The following is a 19,527-nucleotide window of genomic DNA, read 5'->3' as shown; positions in this document are numbered from 1 at the left end:
TGGTTCAAAACATTCTTGAGGTTAAATAGTACAGTGGTTGATGTGGAAGTTGTGTGAAAACAAGCAAACAAAGAAAAAGCCCACAGCAGACCAGAAGCCACACAAAACCACACACCACCACCACGTAACACCATCCCTCCCTGGGTTTTGTGTTTATTTTTACACTTTCTAATAGTTCAATTCTGAAGAATGCCACAACCATTTTTCACAATGTATACATATCTGGGAGCAGAAGTTTTGGTCTTCTATTTTGAAGTACAGAAGAAATTTGAATACATCTTAATTATGTTGCATCAGCTCTTCAGCTTCTTCCTTTTATAAGTTCAATCTTTGCACTGTAAATCAGTCACACTGCCTGTATCAGGAAAAGGCTTAATTATCTTCTAAAGGTTTTTGCAATTTTCTGTGTCATTTCAGCTCTCTACTGTTAATTTAGATAATGACAAAAGGAATCATCATCATCTTTTCATCTATCAAGGCCCACGAAAACTTCTTTCACTTGCAGTAGTAAATTAAGGACCTTCATGAAAATAACTAGCGTGTACAACACACAATGTTTTGATCAAAGTCCTCTTTCAGGATCAATTTAAACAAGCTTTTCCTACTTCAGTGCAAATGCAGAAAATGTTATAGAAAATGTTATTGGAACACTGACATTGACTCCAAGAGGATTAGTAGAGGAAGATCAAGGAGGTCTCAAAACTGCAAGTATCCCAATGATAATCTCCTAACCATAAACTCTATGATCAGATAAAAATCTAGTATTAACACAAGTCACCACTACTATTTGCAATGTCATGTCCAGAGGACAAAATTAAATTACATCGAGAGAATTCTCTCAACACCTCTCCAAGCTAGCATTTCTTCATATCACTCTAAATTACCATGTTTTCATTTTAATAACCTGACAGCAGGTGGCATAACACACTACTTTCATATCCTTTAATGTAACAGAAAAGGAAAGTATCAGGAAAAAAAAAAGCCTCATAAGTTCAGCTCCGTTCTTTTTAACCCATACACTTTGTTAATTAAAACTTTAGAAGTTTGCTTCTCTGGCCCTTAAAAACATAACTCACACTGAAAGATAACAAAAAGCCAAATTGAACTGGATGCATGCATATTAATCACAGGTTTTGAGGAAAGACACACTCAGGAAGGGTTCTGTTATAGGCAGGGAACAAAAAGAGCAAACGAATAAACAAATTGTGAAAAGAATTCAGATTCTTCATGAAGTTGTGATTTACATGGCGTGTTAGTGACATTTTAAGAGCATTTAAAATTAATTCCTATTAAATGGAAACTGTTCTCCTGCATCTTCTCCACAACAACCTTATGCAAATGACCACAGAAGATAAATAAGCCGATTTATTTTTAAATAAAGTTTTTGATGCATTTTACCTTAGAGAATAGCAAGGAGACTTTTTTTCAGGTTTTCTACTATCAATTATCAATACACAAATACAGATGAAGACTGATAAACAGGCCCAAATAATGACATTTATACTAACGTACCCTCTCCTCACAAACAGAATAACTGGGGCTACCAGGTCTAGTTAAAAAACTTGTTGCTCATGGACAAAAATGTGCTTGCTTTTTAATGCAACAAAACTAAAGATTTTTTAGTTATTATACCTTTTGATGATCAAGCCTCACTCCTAAAGGCATCTTCAATGGTATTCCCTTCTTGGTAATATCAATTTCAAAAGGTAAGAATTTTGAATTTATGGACGAATCAAGAGATGCATAACAGTCCCATGTATTTTTTTTTTTTTTTTTAAAAAAGGTTGTTTTCCTTTAACATATTGGAATTACTATTCTGGTATGTCACGGTAACCACATTTTTCACCTCTATCATGGCTGAAAATTTCAGAGAAGTTATCACACAAGCATTTTATATGCAACATGCTTAATATTAACATATTAAAAATATATATAGTTCCATATTTTTTCTCATCTTCCCAAACATAATTTATTCTTATGCTATAAAATTTGGTTAATTGCTAATAAAAATAAACAGAAAATAGGAACTAAATATTTATCAGATTAGATCAGATGTTCATCTTAACATCAAGAAAAAGAGAATAGTGCTGAATAACACTAGGGTTCAAATACCACCTCAGAGTAGGATTAATTTCTAAAACTACACACAAAACTCAGGTGTGAAATCTAATAAGATAACCTGAACATCCAAAACAAAAAAATGAATAGCCTTGAACAAGCAGAAATAATGACTTGTTTTCTCTCTGAACAGTAAAAGACTCTTCCATTTGACTTCCCCACATACTATTGACAATCAAGATAATATTAGGATCAAGTGAAAAAAAACATTGGAAATTTCACATTCAGCTCACACAGGATATGCAAGGCTTTAGACTTATAAAAAGACCTCAGGAATAGCACTTTGAGGACATCAGTCATATAAAATTTTAATTAAATTGCTTCCTTTGTCAGTCTTATCCAGGACTGGGTCTATCCTGTTTGTATTTCACAGGAAAAGCACAAAAATATTGAATTCCACTTAACTACTAGACAACAAAGGGAAAAACTTCAATATAAATACAGGTAAAGAGAACGTGTCCTTGGTAAATAAAGAAGCACTCTTTACTTGAAGACATTAAGCCACAATTACTTGTTACTCAGAACATATACCCAAGAAAGACTACAAATTTTAATTAAAATAAGCAACAGTTGCAAAATGGAGAATAACAACCCATCACTTTACAATCAAAAAACATGGTCTATTCTCACCGAGGCGAGGTGAGCAGCTACAGAGCCAGCACGATGCGTAGCAGAAAGCTCTAGAGGAGTGTACATGGGGCATTCTTGAACCTGGGAAGGCTCAGGGAGAAGAGGAACCCACCAGGAAAACACAGCTGACAAGACCTGGGCAGGGCCAGAAGTAACAGATGGCCAAGCCCCCACATATATAAAAGAAGCCCTTAGGGAGCACTAGCAACCAGGGCAGGCAAATGGTTTCCTTGGAAGGGCACTGTAACACTGTGGGCCCAACCAGGGAGCAATGGTATCTACCCAGCAGAAGGCCATGGCCTCTCTAAACTCTGCACCTGTTGTGACTGACACAGCTTCCCAGACAGAGCTCCAATGGGAACATGCTACTACCCAGGTGTCAGGCTGCAGAGTGTACCCTGATCTTATGCCAGTATTTTGACACACCAGAAGGATGGAATGTCATCCAGAGAGACCTAGACAAGCTGGAGAGGCTCAACAAGGGCAAGTGGTCCCATAGACTTGTGTATATCCAGGTTCCTCAGGTGGTCACAAACTTGATCTTCCCTTACAGTGGGAGGGGCTTTACCCCCCTTGGTCCCCATCCTGCAGTCCATTGACTTGGGAGGGGTGAGGAGAGAGGTTTCCAGTGAAGACTGAGGCAAAAAAGTTGAGTACCTCAGCCTTCTCCTCATCTGTTGATACTAGGTCACCATTCTTGTTCATCAGGGGGGTACACTTTCTTTAACTTCCCTTTTCTGGTTGACATACCTGTAGAAGCCCTTCTTGTTATTCTTTGCATCCCTTGCCAAATTCAGCTCCAGCTGCACCTTGGCCCTCCTGACCCCATCCCTACACAACTGGGCAGCATCCCTATACTTTTCCCAGGATACCTGTCCCTGCTTCTACTGCCTGTGCAGTTCTCTCTTGCCTTTTAGTTTGACCAGCAGGTCTTGACTCATTCATGCTGGTCTCTTCCCTTGCTTGCCTAATTTCTTACAACCAGGGACTGAGAGCTCTTGTGCTGTATGGAACACATCCTTAAAGATCTGCCAGCTCTCTTCTGTACCCTTGCCCCTGAGGACCGTTTCCCAGTGGGTCCTTCTGACTAACTCCTTGAAGAGCTAGAAGTCTGCGTTCCTAAAATTTAGGGTCCTGACTATATTCCCATGTCCCTCAGGAGTGTGAACTCCACCAATGCGTGATCACTGCAGCCTAGGCTGCCTCCAATCTTGACGTCACCAATGAGCTCACTTGCATTGGTGACCATCAGGTCTAGTATTGCATCCCCTCAGGTAGGGCTGTCTATTACTTGGCTCAAGAAGTTATCCTCAATGCGTTCTAGGAATCTCCTGGATTGCCTACAGCTTGCTGTGCTACTTCTCCAGCAGATGTCAGGGTGGTTGAAGTCCCCCAGTAGGACAAGAGCCTGCGAGTTTGAAGCCTTCTGGAGCTGGAGGAAGGTGGTTTTGTCAGTACGCTCCCCTTGATCAGCCAGCCTGTAGTAGACACCAACCATAAGGTTCCCTTTTTTGCCTCTGATTCTTACTCACAAGCTTTCCACCTGCTTGTGGTTATTCTTCAGGGACAGCTCTTCACACTCTATTTCTTCATGTAGAGGGCAACACCTCTACCTCTCCTTCCTCACCTGACCCTTCCGAACAGCCTGTAGCCATCAATAGCCACATTCCAGTCATGGTATTCATCCCACCAAGTTTCAATAATGGCAATCAGGTCATAGCTTTCTAGCAGCATGCTACTTTCCAACTCCTGTTTGTTTCCCATGCTGCGTGCATTTGTGTAGAGGCATTTCATCCAGGCTGTGGGCCGTGTTGCCTTCTTAGTGGCACATCCTTTTTTTCCCTTGAGGTGTTTCATGGAAGTTTCCTTATTGGCTTCTACTACCTCAGGAGCCCCAAGCTCATCTCTGCAAGGCTTCAGCTGTGCTGCAGTGTCCCCAGCACGCCTCTGGGCAACATATGAGCAGCCTGTCCCTCTAATTGTATATATGTATGTATTTTCCATTAATGGGCTTTCATCCTGATCAGCCAGAGGGAGGAATAGGAACAGGCCATTGGTGCTGTTTGTGAGAGTGCTGCTGTATTCTTCTGTCAGTGTTGATCTGTGTGGCTGGCTTTGCATATATGTATTGTGTGCATGTGTGCCTATTGGAAATATGTGCTTGCTCAGTCTCACTACTCTTTGGACCTTGGGGTATGGCACTGTGGTAGCCTTACCTTTATTGAGCTACCAGCTTCAGCACCTCCTAACAGCGTACCTTTTAAATAGAACAGCCAATTTCCACCTAGCCTTGTGTAAAGGTAAGAGTTTACAAGGAAAAATGAGTTGTACTGTTGCCAGATGCATTAAGTAATCAGTGGCTGAAAGAAAAAGCTTAGTTAAGTCTATAATAGTATGAGCTAAGGACAAGGCAATTTGTCTGCTCAACTGGGCCATACTACTTAGTCCTCTGAAGCCTAATCAGGTATATCACTTGTTCCCATTGTTTGCTTTCTCATTTTTTGTCACTCTTCTGTGTGTGTTTTGTTGTGCGTTAAGGCAAGTTCTTAAAAACCTTCAGAGCTTTTCTTCAAGATGACAACCCCTAAGCCTTGTAGGACTCAACAGAGAAATGTCAGTTCTTAATTTTTGTTTTGTCTACCCTTAGAAATTTCTGTGTTCCTTCTCTTCACACTTATTCTAACTATAAAATTAATTTTCAGGTGATTTCCCCACCCCTTCAGCCTGTGTTCTCCCAAGCTGAATCTTTATTGCCCTTTCCACAACTACAAAAACCTCAAGACCATGATCCCATGCTATTAAATGAGAAACTTCACTGTTGATTTTAAGGAGTGCAGGGTTAGGGTGCTACTATTAATATTTTCTTGCACTTGTTACTGTTTAGAGCTCTCCTCAGTTCAAGTATTCTCTGTTCATAAAATTCATCTGCTGTTTACCAATTTCCAAACTAACAGAAATGTTAAGTAAGACCACGTACAGTGACAATTCTTATGCTGCCACATAAGTCTTTCTGTGCTGATACAGTGCATTGCTGTTTACTTAAATTACTGTATTTATAGTAGTTAAGCAAGCTTTCATGTTGTGATGGTATTTGAAGAATAAATTATCTTAATTGAAAGATAAGGCTACTGAGAGACAACATCAGATAATTAAAACACAGTCTGCTTGATTACAAGTCCTTGCATTGTCCAAGTTTGTAATTCTATTTTATAAAGTTATTGGGTATGAAAAAAACTTTTATTGTAAATAAGTTTTGCTTACAGCTTATGACTTCTGTTATCCTCTAAATGTTTAGATGTGTTAAATGTAATATTTTAAGAAGACACCTCACTTTTTTCTTAAATGCAAAGGTCCACAGTGTTCTGAATACAGTCATATATATCTGTGTGCTGTAGGAGGAAGTGCTTTATTAATAGTTCTTTAAACTAACTCAGAGAAAAGTAGACTATAGTCTACTATAGAAAGTAGACTATACTATATACTATAGAACTATATACTATACACTATAGACTATACTATATAGTATATACTATATAGTATACATACTGTATAGTGTATATATAGTATACTATAGACTATATACTATAGAAAAGTAGACTATAATGATAAATAGACTGATTAGGGCATCAGGCATAAAAGAATAAATTTTGGATGGTCAGTATTACCAATGTAAAGTTCTTTGCTTATTTAACTGTGAAAAATATGGTTTGTATCTTTTGCAGCATCCTTCTCTCTAAACTGGAGAGATACAGATTTGATGGGTGGACTGTTCGGTGGATAAGGAACTGGCTGGATGGTCGCATCCAGAGGGTAGTGGTCAGTGGCTCAATGTCCAGATGGAGACCAGTGACAAGCGGTGTCCCTCAGGGGCCTGTACTGGGACCAGTGCTATTTAATATTTTTATCAATGGCTTAGCAGAATCGTGTCCACCCTCAGCAAGTTTGCAGATGACACCAAGCTGAGCGGTGCAGTTGACACACCTGAAGGACGGGATGTCATCCAAAGAGACCTGGACAAGCTGGAGAGGTGGGCCTGTGAGAACCTCATGAGGTTCAACAAGGCCAAGTGCAAGGTCCTGCACCTGGGTCAGGGCAACCCCAGATATCAATACAGGCTGGGGGATGAAGGGGTTGAGAGCAGCCCTGCAGAGAAGGACTTGGGGGTACTGGTGGATGAAAAACTGGGCATGTGCCAACAAATGCACTTGCAGCACAGAAGGCCAACCATATCCTGGGCTGTATCAAAAGCAGTGTGGCCAGCAGGTCAAGGGAGGTGATTCTGCTGCTCTGCTCTGGTGAGACCCCACCTGGAGTACTGTGTCCAGCTCTGGAGCCCTCAGCACAGGAAGAACGTGGACCTGTTGGAGCGGGTCCAGAGGAGGGCCGCAAAAATGATCCGAGGGCTGGAGCACCTCTCCTATGAAGAAAGGGTGAGAGAGTTGGGTTGTTCAGCCTGGAGAAGGCTTCAGGGAGACCTTATTCTGGCCTTTCAATACTTAAAGGGGAACTATAGGAAGGATGGGGGGAATCTCTTTAGTAAGGCCTATTGTGACAGGACAAGGGGCAGGTAACAGTTTTAAAGTAAAGGAGGATAGATTTAGAATGGATATAAGGAAGAAATTTTTTTACAAGGGTGGTGAAGCAATGGAATGGGTTGCCCAGAGAGGTTGTGGAGGCCCCACCCCTAGAAACATTCAAGGTCAGGTTGGACAGGGCTCTGAGCAACCTGATCCAGTTGAAGATGTCCCTGCTCACTGCAGTGGGGTTGGACTAGATGACCTCTAAAGGTCCCTTTCAAGCCAAACCATTCTATGATTCTACAATATGAATCCCTCCAAATAGCTGGCCCCTAGATCCCTAGTCTCCCCCCATCCCTAGCAACTGGGCACATGAACTCCCAAGGCCTGCAGCCCTACTCCAGCTGCTGATACTCACACCTCATGCATGCACACATACACATACTGTGGATTCCTCCAGTAACTGGCCTTAGACACTCAGTCTATCCAGTAGCTGGCCCCTGGATCCCCTGGTCTTCCAGTTGCCTCAACACAAAGACACATGCAGACACACAAATAGGTCTCTTCAGTAGCTCATCCAGACTTATGATCTTTCTAGTGGCTGTCTCTCAGACCCTCTGGTCTCTCCAGTAACTGGCCCAGACTTACAACCTCTCCGATACCTGGCTCCCAAGCCTCTCATCCTACTTTCCAGCTAGCCCAGCTTGAAGTTTACTAGCTATTACACATACCCACACAACTGGAAGGCACTCCAGTTTCTGGGACCTCAGGCTCATAAGCTCCTATAATTCCATGGCCCCTTCTCCAGTTACTAGCATCTAGACCTCTATACGTACACGCAAAAATAGAGAACCTCCTCACCTAGGAAAAACAGGGAATTTAAGAAGACAAGACAGACTACATTGATCAGCAACCTGTTTACATGTGGCTAGGCCTTTTATCCTTATCCCTCTATTTTCTTATGTTTATTCCTCTCCAATTCACCTTGATACCTCCCTTCCCTTGCCTTTCGGTCTTCCCCTAAATACCCCATACTAAGTCCTGCACAATCCGAAAATGCTCTTCCCCTGCATCCTATGAGACCTATATCCCTGAAAGCAGAACACACCCACCCCACCACCCGAGTCTGCACAGTAATATAAGGAGAGCCTCTTGTTGACTCCTCTCAGCAGGTCTCACACACAGACAATGGGCTGACTTGCAAAAATAAGGGTTTCTTTGAACCCAAAATAATACAAGTGTACTGAAAAAAATTATAGTAGAACATAGAAAAAAACAACCTACACTGGATCATTTAAATACTACCTGTGTTCTACCTTGAGAAATTCTCAGACATCTTCATACAATGGAAACATAACAAAGAGAATGGCTTTACAACCACTCCTACTCACCATCATGGAGAATCTCTCTTTTCAGTCAGATAATGCACCCACAGAAACTAAAATTGCTTACAAGGAAAAACAATACTAGGAAAGTACTGTCTTTAATATGGGAATTGTACAGTCTTTAAAATAAACCTCAAGAACTTTCATGCCTACTTCAGTAAAGCTTTAAACATGTTCCATTCCTCTCCCCACCTTCTTTCACTCACCACTGCACATGCTTCTTAGCTATTGGCTTGTACTTTCCCCAAATACACAACCCAAATATCTGCCTACCATACCACACATCCATCTTGCTTTCTCTTGGTCTCATAAGCAAGGGTCAACCCACTGGCATCGTCATTGAAAGTTTCTAATTTCTCTCCTGTTGGCATACACAGGAAGTAACCAAAATATGATCCCCTTACAGTCTTGCATCATTTTTACATGCCTCAGACCTATTTCTCATCATAGAGTGCCTAAACATTCCTCCCTGACAGTACATGAGGACAAGGAAAGCAGTAAAAACAAATGACAAAACAACTTTACATATACCAATAAAGACTTCAAGAGCTATCACTGACCTATGGATCACAGCTGATGCAACCACAGAATAACTTACGTGGGGAGGGACTTCTGAAGGTTTCTGGTCTAACCCCCTGCTCAAAGTAGGGCCAATGAAAGCAGATTGTGCAGGGCCTTGTCCAGTTGAGGTTTGAATACCTCCAAGGACAAAGATATCACCACCTCTCTGGGACCCTGTTCCAGCATTTAACCACCCTCATGAGGGAAAAAGGTTTTTCCTTATATCTAATCAGGATTTCCCATGTTCCAACTTGTTACTGATTTCCTCTTGTCCTATCCTTGCACAACTCTAAGAAGAAGCTGGCTCCATCTTCTCTACTTCCTCCCATTAGTTAGTTTTAGACAGCAATGAGATCTCCCTGAGCCTTCTCTTCAAGAGATCCAGGTTTGTTCAGCCTCTCCTCACATATCACATGCTCCAATCCCCAACTATCTTGGTAGCCCTTGCTGGACTCACTCCAATACATCACAGAATGGTTGGGGTTAGAAGGGACCTCTAAAGATGATCTAGTCCAACCCCCCTGCAATGAGCAGGAACATCTTCAACTAGATCGGGTTGCTCAGAGCCCTTTCCAACCTGACCTTGAATGTTTCCAGGGATGGGGCATCTATAACTTCTCTGGGATACATTTTCCAGTGTTTCACCACCCTCATCATAAAAAAAAAAAATCATCTTCCTTTTATCTAGTCTTAATCTACCCTCTTTTAGTTTAAAAGCATTACCTCTTGTCCTATTGCTACAGGCCTTGGTAAAAAGTATCTCTCCATCTTTCTTAGAAGCCTCCTTGAAGTATTGAGAGGCTGCAATAAGATCTCCCCACAGCCTCCCCTTCTCCAGGCTGAACCACCCCAACTCTCTCAGCCTGTCCTCATAGGAGAGATGTCCCATCCCTCTGATCAATTTTGCGGCCCTCCTATGGACCTGCTCCAACAGGTCCATGTCTTTCTTGTACTGAGGAATCTAGAACTGGATGCAGTACTCCAGGTGGGGTCTCATGACAAGTGGAGTAGAGGGGGAGAATCACCTCCTTCAACTTGCTGGCCACGCTTCTTTTGATGCGGCCCAGGATGCGGTTGGCTTTCCGAGCTGCAAGCACACATTGCCGGCTCATGTCCAGCTTTTCATCCACCAGTATCCCCAAGTTCTTCTCTGCAGGGCTGCTCTCAATCCCTTCATCCCCCAGCCTGTATTGATACCAGGGGTTGCCCTGACCCAGGTGCAGGAAAATCTTGGCTTTGTCGAACCTCATGAGATTCACATGGGCCCATTCCTCAAGCCTCTCCAGGTCCCTCTGGATGGCATCAGGATGTCAACTACACCACATGTCCATGTTAGTCTTGTACTATAGAACCCAGAACTGGGCACATGAGATCACACCTGGAGACATCACTGACTACAGTTGGGAAAAGAGCAAATTCATAATTCTGTCAATGTCAGATAGCAATGGATCAACATACTGTAGGGAACGATTAAGAAATACAAGTTTATCAGCGTCACTATTAGTGCCATACAGTCCAAATCATACTAGGAAATTTCATTACAAGAAGAGAGAATTTACTTTTGTTTCGACAAAACAGAAGAATTACATGCAATTTAAAAAAAAATCATCTATTTCTGCATGTCTAGAAACTGAGAACATGTTAAGGCCATTATTTTGAGCATTTATTTTTATTTGAGGACAATGACTCCAAAGTAGTTCCCTTAAAATAGTCACTGTGGTTTTATGTTCAACATAAACCCCTTTCAAAAGGCTTAATACAGAATCCCAAATTTAGTAATTGACTTACTGAACAAGACACATACACACCAAGTTTTAAAAATTAGAACATTAAACTTCAAGCCAAAAAGTTTTTTCCTAAATTTAAAGTGATTCTATGCTACAGAGATAATCTCCTTTATTTGCTGAAATAGCTTTTTGAAAACACAAACTTTATACTATTAGGTTGAAATATATGATGCAACATTGTATTTAATAATTCATTGCATCAACACACATATCCCACTCCATAGGTTGAGAAACAAGCAAAGAGAGCAACAAAATCCAGGTCTCACGATTCCTAATTATATACTCAGACCCCAAGGTGCAACTACAAAAAGAAAAGGCACAGAATAGTATAATATTATTTAATAGTATTTTAACAGGGGTGGGTGGGGGGCTGGGGGTGTGTGTCAACTATAGAAGTTTGACAAATCTTCACCAGGATTATTATTTCAGTGACCTATTAGAAAAGGAAAGCTTACAAAATGCTTGAGAATTAGGAGATTTTAAATAAACCTAGAAATCTAGAAATAGCTACTCTGTAAATTATACCTTTTATATGATAGAGTCACATTCAGAAAAATCACAGTTGGTTATCTAAGATTCCCCTTGATCTTTAAGGCAGTATATTTTAGTCTTGTTCACTTATTCAGAGAAACGAGTTATTTGATCTATATTTAGCTAAAGGAATTGGATAACAACTGAAATACAGTCAGCACTTCGGACTCAAAAAGTCTGCTAGGTGGCAAAATAAGACCCAGTAGATCTGAGAAATAACAGGAGAGAATATAGATTTGATTGAGGCTCACAACTGAACAATAAATAGTAGTATGGTAAAAACTGCCTATAGAAGCTAGGATATGAAAATATTGTGATCTCTGGACTATGTTAATGTCATGAAACAGGAAAAGCATGAGTCTCTGATCCACATATAAAAAGGTAAAAGGAAATAAAATGCTGTAAGTTAGTTCAAAAGAAAAGTCCAGTGCTCTCTTGTTGCAAGCATAGTATGCTTTTACATGTATTGACCGCTAGAAGTAGAAAGGCAATCAGATGCTCAGGAAGAAAACCTAGATAATAAAGGGAGGGGACACACTGAAAATACAGAAAAAAACATGAGGTAACAATATAGAAGTATCTCAGGGAAAGAGATATGACAGCTGAAACACCAAAGAACAAACAGCTCCGATTTTAAATTCCAAAGAATAGACTAAGTCCTATCTTGTTCTTTATTGAGCTTCACTCAAATGTCATTCAAAAGGGTCATTTTCACTCAGTATGTTTATGAGCAATCTGAAATCGTCAGATGCCTGTGAGGAAATGCTCACCCTCACATGAAATGCACCTCCAGTAGTTAGCACCTACTTTAAAAGCATAAGATGCACAGATGATTTCCACTTGGACATTGAGCCATTGACAAGTAACAAGAGTGGTGTTCCTCAAGGGTCCATAATGGAACTAATACCATTTAGTATCTTCATCAATGACAAACAGTAGGATGGCATGCACCCTCAGCAAGTTTGCAGACAACAACAAGCCAAGTGGTGCAGTTGATTCACTAGAGGAAAGGGGATGCCATCCAGAGGGACCTTGAGAGGCTTGAGGAGTGGACCCATGTGAACTTCATGAAGTTCAACATGGCCAAGTGCAAGGTCCTGCACCTGGGTCAGAGCAATCCCCAGCATTAATACAGACTGGGGGATGAAGGGGTTGAGAGCAGCCCTGCAGAGAAGGACTTGGGGATATACTGGTGGATGAGAAATTGGACATGAGCCAGCAGCATGCACTTGCAGCCCAGAAAGCCAACCATATCCTGGGCCGCATCAAAAGAAGCGTGGCCAGTAGGTCAAGGGAAGTGATTCTGCCCCTCTACTCTGTTCTCATGAGATCTCACCTGGAGTACTGTGTCCAGCTCTGGGGTCCCCAACAAAAAAAAAAAAAAAAAGAAATGGACCTGTTGGAGCAGGTCCATAGGAGGGCCATGAAAATGATCAGAGGGCTGGAACACCTCTCCTCTGAAAAAAGACTGAGAGAGTTGGGGTATACCTTATTGGGGCTTTTCAATACTTAAAATGGGCTTATAAGAAAGATGGAGAAACACTTTTTACCAAGACCTGTAGCAACAGGACAAGGGGCAATGGTTACAAACTGAAAGAGGGTAGATTTAGATTGGACATAAGATTATTTTTTTTTTTTTTTAAATGAGGGTGGTGAGACACTGGAAGAAGTTTCCCAGAGACAAAGTGGATGCCCCATCATTGGGGGTGTTCAAGGTCAGGATAGAGGGGGCTCTGGACAACCTGATCTAGTGGAAGATGTCCCTGCCCATGGCAGTGGGGTTGGACTAGACGATCTTTAAAAGGTCCCTTCCAACCCAAACCATTCTATGATTTGATGCTGCACATAAGATGATCTCATCCATGTGCTGTATTTTCAAGTTTCCTTTCAAGAATGCACATCACAGAAATGTACAACTCTTATCACCCTACTGTTTTACCACATCAAGATAGTTCTCTAGTCTAGGAAATTACATACAGGAGCTTGATATTCAGGCAGCAAGGGCAAGTCCTGTGGCTCAGCGCTAGATCAGGGCAGGCAAAGCAGTTCGTCAAACCCAAGAGGCCCAAGGGTGAGCAGAGGAACCCGTCAGGAGCCGGCAGCTCTCGCGAGTGAGGCTGACGGGCAGCTGATGCGGCATGGGGCGTTGCCAGAAGCAACGGCGGGAGATTTAAATGGCCCGTAGGGAGTGCAGCGCAGCGGTTTGCGCGGCAGTTCGAGCAGGAGGGACTCCGCAGCCTGCTTGTAGGTCTACAGTTCAGGCAAGTACTTTGGTCTCTGGCAAAATGGTGGGCACTTGCCTCAGAGCTAAAAACACTGTTCGTTCAGCAAAAGACAAGATGTCAGACTCATCCACCCAGACGGATCTGGTAAGAAAGGACACACCAGTACAGGCAGTGGGTTGCGGCAAATGCCCAAACCCCTCTCCTGATGAAAAGGTAAGTACCTGCACAAGGTGTGCACAGGTTGACGACCTGTTACATCAGGGGGCCAAACTGAAGGAAACGGTTAAGAGGCTGCATAGTATTAGAGGAGCTGAGGCAGAGATAGACAGGTGGCTTCAGAATCATGTTCCTGTGGCAGACACCACCGAGAATGAGGCACCGTGGACCCTGGTGACTCACAGGAGCAGGATTCCACATCAGCCTGCACCCTCTACCATCACAATCAGAAACAGATATGAAGCCTTAATGACTGAGGACACCCATGAGCAAGGTCTGCAAAGTCCCCCACAAGGGAAAACTGTACCAGCAACACACAGTGGACATCGTAAAAAGAAACGATGAGTGCTCGTGGTGGGTGACTCTCTGTTGAAGGGTACTGAGGCACCCATCTGCCGACCTGACAGGGAGTCACGAGAGGTATGCTGCCTCCCAGGAGCCAAGGTCTGAGACATTGCTGAGAGGGTGCCACAACTCATCAGGAAAACAGACTACTATACGCTATTACTATTTCATGTAGGCATGAACAACACTGAGAGCCGCAACCTGGGTAAAATCAAGGAATTCTTTTGAGCCCCAGGGGAGCAAGTGAAAAACATTGGCGCCCAAGTGATCTTCTCTTCCATTTTGCCAGTTCGAGGGAAGGGAGCAGCCAGAAACAGGCTTTAAAACATGCAACTTCAAAGAACATTGATGTACCTGTTTCCAATTCTTAACAAAACCATGCTTTGATTTCTGCCGATGAATAGAAAAACATTATCCCCTGTACTACAATCAAAACCTAACATCCACTAGAAAAACCTCAAAATATAACCTCTATCAATCAGGAATGCATTTTAAAAAAAAAAAAACAACCTGCTTTGATAATTCTCCTTTATTAAAACATTGTAACACTGAACAACACATCATATAATCTCTGGATGATATTGTGAAATTGCTTATTAACCTTAGACAAAACCAAAACAGTCTGCCAAAGAAATACCAATAGATGTATCTTAACTACCCAAGGATGTTCAAGATACTGAAAAGTTGTAGTAATGAAGGAGGAGACATTATGTAAGATGGTAGCTAAGGTGCCATTCTGTATTTCCTCCATAAAAAACTTCTCAGAGGAGGAGGTATAATTGCTAATTGCCTCCATGAGGTGGTAGCTGAAGTATAGTAACAGCTTCCATGCAAGACCTAAGTAACTGATAACGGTCAAGGCCAGTGTTTTAATAACAAATCTCCTAGGCAAAACATCTATAATCACTGCAGAGCACAGCAGGCTACAAAAACCAACAGCAATTTTTAACATGTACTTCAAAATCAGCATGGTGTAGATTGGACAAATTAATATTGAGAACAGGTGAATCAATGCTGTGACCAGCAACTGTTATTATCTCAAACCTTTCGTGCCCCACGTTGGACACCTAAAAGGACTGTTGTGGTTCAGCCTCAGTCAGCAACTAAACACCACGCAGCCGCTCGCTTGCTCACTCCACCCCTGTGGGATGGGAGAGAGAGAATCGGAAGAGCAAAAGAAAAAAAAAAAAACAAAACAAAAAAACTTGTGGGTTGAGATAAGAGATGATTGTTATAGTAATAATAATGATAATAAAAGGGAAAAGTGATTGCTGCTTCCCTCCCCCAGCCAGCTCCTCCCAGTTAACATACTGGGCATGATGTCACATGATATGGAATGTCCCTTTGGCCACTTTGAATCCACTCTCTTAGCTGTGCCCCCTCCCCTCCTGGCTTCTTGTGCACCTGGCAGAGCATGGGAAGCTAGAAAAGTCCTTGACTCGTACAAGCACTACCCAGCAACAATGAAAACATCTGTGTGTTATCAACCTTGTTTTCATACTAAGTCCAAAGCACAGCACTATGCCAGCTAGAGTGAAGAAAGTTAACTCTATCCCAGCTAAAACCATGTAGCTTTAACCAGTGCAATCGAACAAGTCCATATCCTACTACTGTGCTTTAAATTGCATACTACGTATATGTATCACAGCAGAAGTTTAGAGTACTTTCTCCAACAAAGCCACAAACAAAAGGTTTTTATTAAGCCTTATTTTACTCACTGTTCTTAGCATTTGCCTCATCATCTGCACAGGATGCAGATAATCCAACAACCCCACCACCCTCTTTTAACAAACACCAAACACACACACAAAAAAACACCACACCACAACAAAAAAATCCAAACACACCAAAAAAGCCACACACCACCAAAAAAAAACCCAAACAAACACAAACCTTTCTTAATCAGAAAAGAACCAAGAGGATTTGGTACCTTTACTAGAAAAAAAAGCATTAGATTCTGGCAAGACTGGTCTTGGATAGGCAAGCACACATACTAACAAAATGCTGTAGCTATACACTGAATAGCCATCATACTCTAGTTCAGCAACAAACTACCAGCCCTCCATCTAGAAGTCAGTATTATTAACTCACAAATATAGAAGTATTCTAGCACATTGCTTTCAAAACATTAAGATTAAATAAAGATATCTCCATTCCTTTTAAAAAAGATTATTCTCACAGTTCTAGAAGAATCAAAACTATGTATGGAGACAGGTGCTAAATTTAGTTCCTAACAGAGCAAAATATTATCCTTTCAAGATACAAAGCAGAACTCCTGCAGAATATTTTATACTAGTGCAACTACCAGTAAGAGGAGGTATAAAACCAAGCAAGTTTCTTTACAAATATCACACACCACTTCTCTCTACATGAATTCCCTTCTTTTTTCTCTCCATTCTTCTCATTTTTATTAATCCTTAACTATCCACTTCACTTACCCACAGAAAAAACACCACACAAAAACACACACAGAAGAACAAGGACAAACATGCAAAATAACTATACGATGACATCTCTAAAAAAACTGCTACTACATCAGCATGTTTTTAGTTTTGTATTTTAAAAGAGGAAAAGAATGTATTACTTCCCAACCTGCCAAAGCTACCAGAATACAAACTATACCTGAACAAGGCCACAAAGACTGCATAAACTCTTTCTTCCAATCCCAATACCACAGCCAATGACATGTATGAGTTCTTTCTACACCTGCCATGCAACCCCACCACCTTCATTATACCAAACCAGACCACACCCCAATCCACTTCCCCTAGATGCCAGGCCACCCTTCAAGCACTATTCTCCCTGTGCCTCATGCCCCACAGTCCCTTCTCCTCCTCCCTACTCTAAGAAACCTGGGGGTACTTCCCCTCACAGGGAGCATATCATACCAAGCCTGCCTCCCCTTCTGCACCCCTTCTCCCTTTCACATCATGCCATTCACAACTCCCAGGACACATCAGCAAGCCACCCTGATGCACACCTCTCATCCCCTTTACACCTTCCTCCTTTCCCCAAAAAGAGATTCCTCCAGGCCCATCCTTTAAACAGTGAAGTAAGAATGAAAATAAACAGCTCTCCTGTCTCCTCCCCTCTATTATCTGCCTCGGACACACTCCTTGTCCAGGGCAAGGCAAGGCCCGAGTCGCAGGCTAGTAAGGGATGATAGAGACTAGATCTACTTCAAGCTGCAACAGGCCCTTCAACCTCAGCGAACACGGGCCTGGTGTGCGTGCTTAGTGGCAACAAAAGGGACTCGAGGCCTACCCGTAATGGTCACGGCCGCCGCCGCCACCACCTCCCCTCCCGCGACACTACAAAGCGAGGCCTGGCCGCCACCTTCTTCCTCCCACCACGGCCACTTTCCGCGACAGACTCCCCAGGCCCCGCTCTCAGAGACGGCGCCGCCGCCATGTTGACCCACCTCACATGGCGGCATGCGAGGCCCTAACGCCGTACATGGCTCAAGGGCATCTCTTCCCCGCCACCTCCCCACCCCCCCCCCCCCACCCACCCCCCCCCACGGCCTTGGGTCTCTCACCTTCATGTCGGGACATCCTAATTTTGAGGCTGCAGCCCAGGCCTGTCCCTAGGCTCCCGCTGGGCTGCTCGGGCGTCGCCTTAGCCTAGGTCCCTCCCACCTTACGCACTGACCCCAAAGCGCGAAACAAATAAACAACGAATAGGGGAAAGAAATGGGAAGGTAAAGCAAAGAGGTAACTATTCCAACAGTCCCGGCTGGCTGGCTGGCCGGCCGGCCTGCCTGCCTAGCTCGCTCTTTCTCTCCCTCCCTCCCTCGAGGGGGGGGGGGGGGGGGGGGGGGCGGGCGGGCGGATCTACCAGCAGCGACTTCCTAGGCGTCGCGATACAGTGATTCTTAAGCCTCTCTTCCTTTTCCGCCGATTTAATCTACACCCCTCTTCCTAAATCCCCGCCTCTGTTCCCTATTTTGTTGTTACTGTAAGAACACTGTCTCCTTCTTGCACCCCTCAGCTCTTTCCCGGTCTAAGCTCAAAGACTCCCAGTGTCTGTCTTTCTCCACCTGTTTTGGGTTTTTTTTAATTCTTTCTCTCTTTTTTTTCTCCATTCCTTCTCTGTCCAATAGCCGCTGCTACTGCACACAGGAAGGAAGAGGAAATACACAACCAATGGAAAGGAGGATCGGCACTACCCAACGCAGGGAAAGCTGTGGTGTTGAGCGTAGCTTACATGTACTGGATGGGTCTCTCCCCTTCTTCCTCCAAACTAGGAGAGACTGTTGTCTCTAGGCATTCACCAGAGACACAGCCTTCTCCACCATTTCGGCCTCTGACAATTGCCCGCGTGCCGTGGGAGGCAGGGAGAAGAGTCCCCCCGGCTCGCCTCTGTTATAGAACACATTGCTGGAGCGGTGGGGTTGCGCATTTGCGGGTGCACGAAGATCTCCCCCCTCGTTGTAAGGACGCCAGAGAGCGAGGAATGGCAGCAACTCGACAGCAGCCTTGAGGAGGGGGACAAGTTCAGCGAGGTGGTTCATGGTACTTCCCATTCTGTCTCCTTTCCAGTGTGGCTTGCAAAACCCTCTCTAATTCGGGTAGGTATAGCGAGCAGTGATGAATCTGACACATGCCCTGATGCTTCCTGCTCTGTCCTGGCTGCCTGACTCCTGCAATGCAGAGGGTACTGGGGTAACGTCTTAATCAGCTGAGAAAGGTAAATGCCAGCCTGCCTGCAACAGGTGCCATATTGCACACGTGTGGGTTTTACCTAGTCGGTGTTTCTGCTTAGGCTGCGAAGTGCTGAGAGGTGAAGAGAGGGCGACCTTGTGGCCACAGTAGCATACTGATTTATCATAGGTGAACTAAGACATTTTAGTGAGGTGTTCCCATACTTTTTTGTGCATTTTTTTCATTCTGCCTCTTACTAGCGTTAGGCTCCAAAGGATAGGGATGTATATTTCAGAATGGGGAGGGGGAGCTCCAAACCTTGCACAGCTCCTGACTGCTGCAGGAGCTTTCCCATAAGAGGTTTAAGATAGCAGCAGCATGCCTGATTACTGACAGACATGTCCGGAGAAGTAAGAGCCACATAGTTGGGAAGCAGGGAGGCAGAACCTTATAAAGAATGATGAAAAGGCAAAAATTTTGACTAGCATAATTTTATTTGCTTTCCCTTCAACTTTTTGTCTTTTGCAAAAAGACATTAGTCTAGAGAAGAAATTGTAAAACAACTATCA

The 19,527-nt window shown here is 43.1% G+C and overlaps 1 protein-coding gene across 4 annotated transcripts in view; it reads right to left on the bottom strand.

Moving 5' to 3' along the window:
* The window catches only part of LOC142049498 (E3 ubiquitin-protein ligase KCMF1-like), a 55,648-nt gene extending 37,218 nt beyond the window's left edge, over nt 1–18,430 (bottom strand). For 2 of the 4 annotated variants that reach the window (XM_075077265.1, XM_075077266.1), the window contains exons 1-2: nt 17,854–18,110; nt 7,056–7,165 (exon numbers count right to left, since the gene is read on the bottom strand). Coding sequence is in view for 2 of the 4 variants with exons in the window: in XM_075077263.1 (XP_074933364.1) it covers nt 17,854–17,869 (16 nt within the window). In the remaining 2 variants the exon portion in view is untranslated. Of the gene's footprint in view, nt 1–7,055; nt 7,166–17,853 lie in introns of all 4 variants that reach the window. The other 2 variants (XM_075077263.1, XM_075077264.1) reach the window with 2 other exon arrangements.
* Between the last annotated feature and the right edge of the window lie 1,097 nt (nt 18,431–19,527).

Source organism: Phalacrocorax aristotelis, chromosome W (genome assembly GCF_949628215.1).
Source record: "Phalacrocorax aristotelis chromosome W, bGulAri2.1, whole genome shotgun sequence".
Lineage (NCBI taxonomy): Eukaryota > Metazoa > Chordata > Aves > Suliformes > Phalacrocoracidae > Phalacrocorax > Phalacrocorax aristotelis.
The sequence above is the reverse complement of the archived record's forward strand: the minus strand, read 5'-3'. Positions and strand labels throughout refer to the sequence as shown.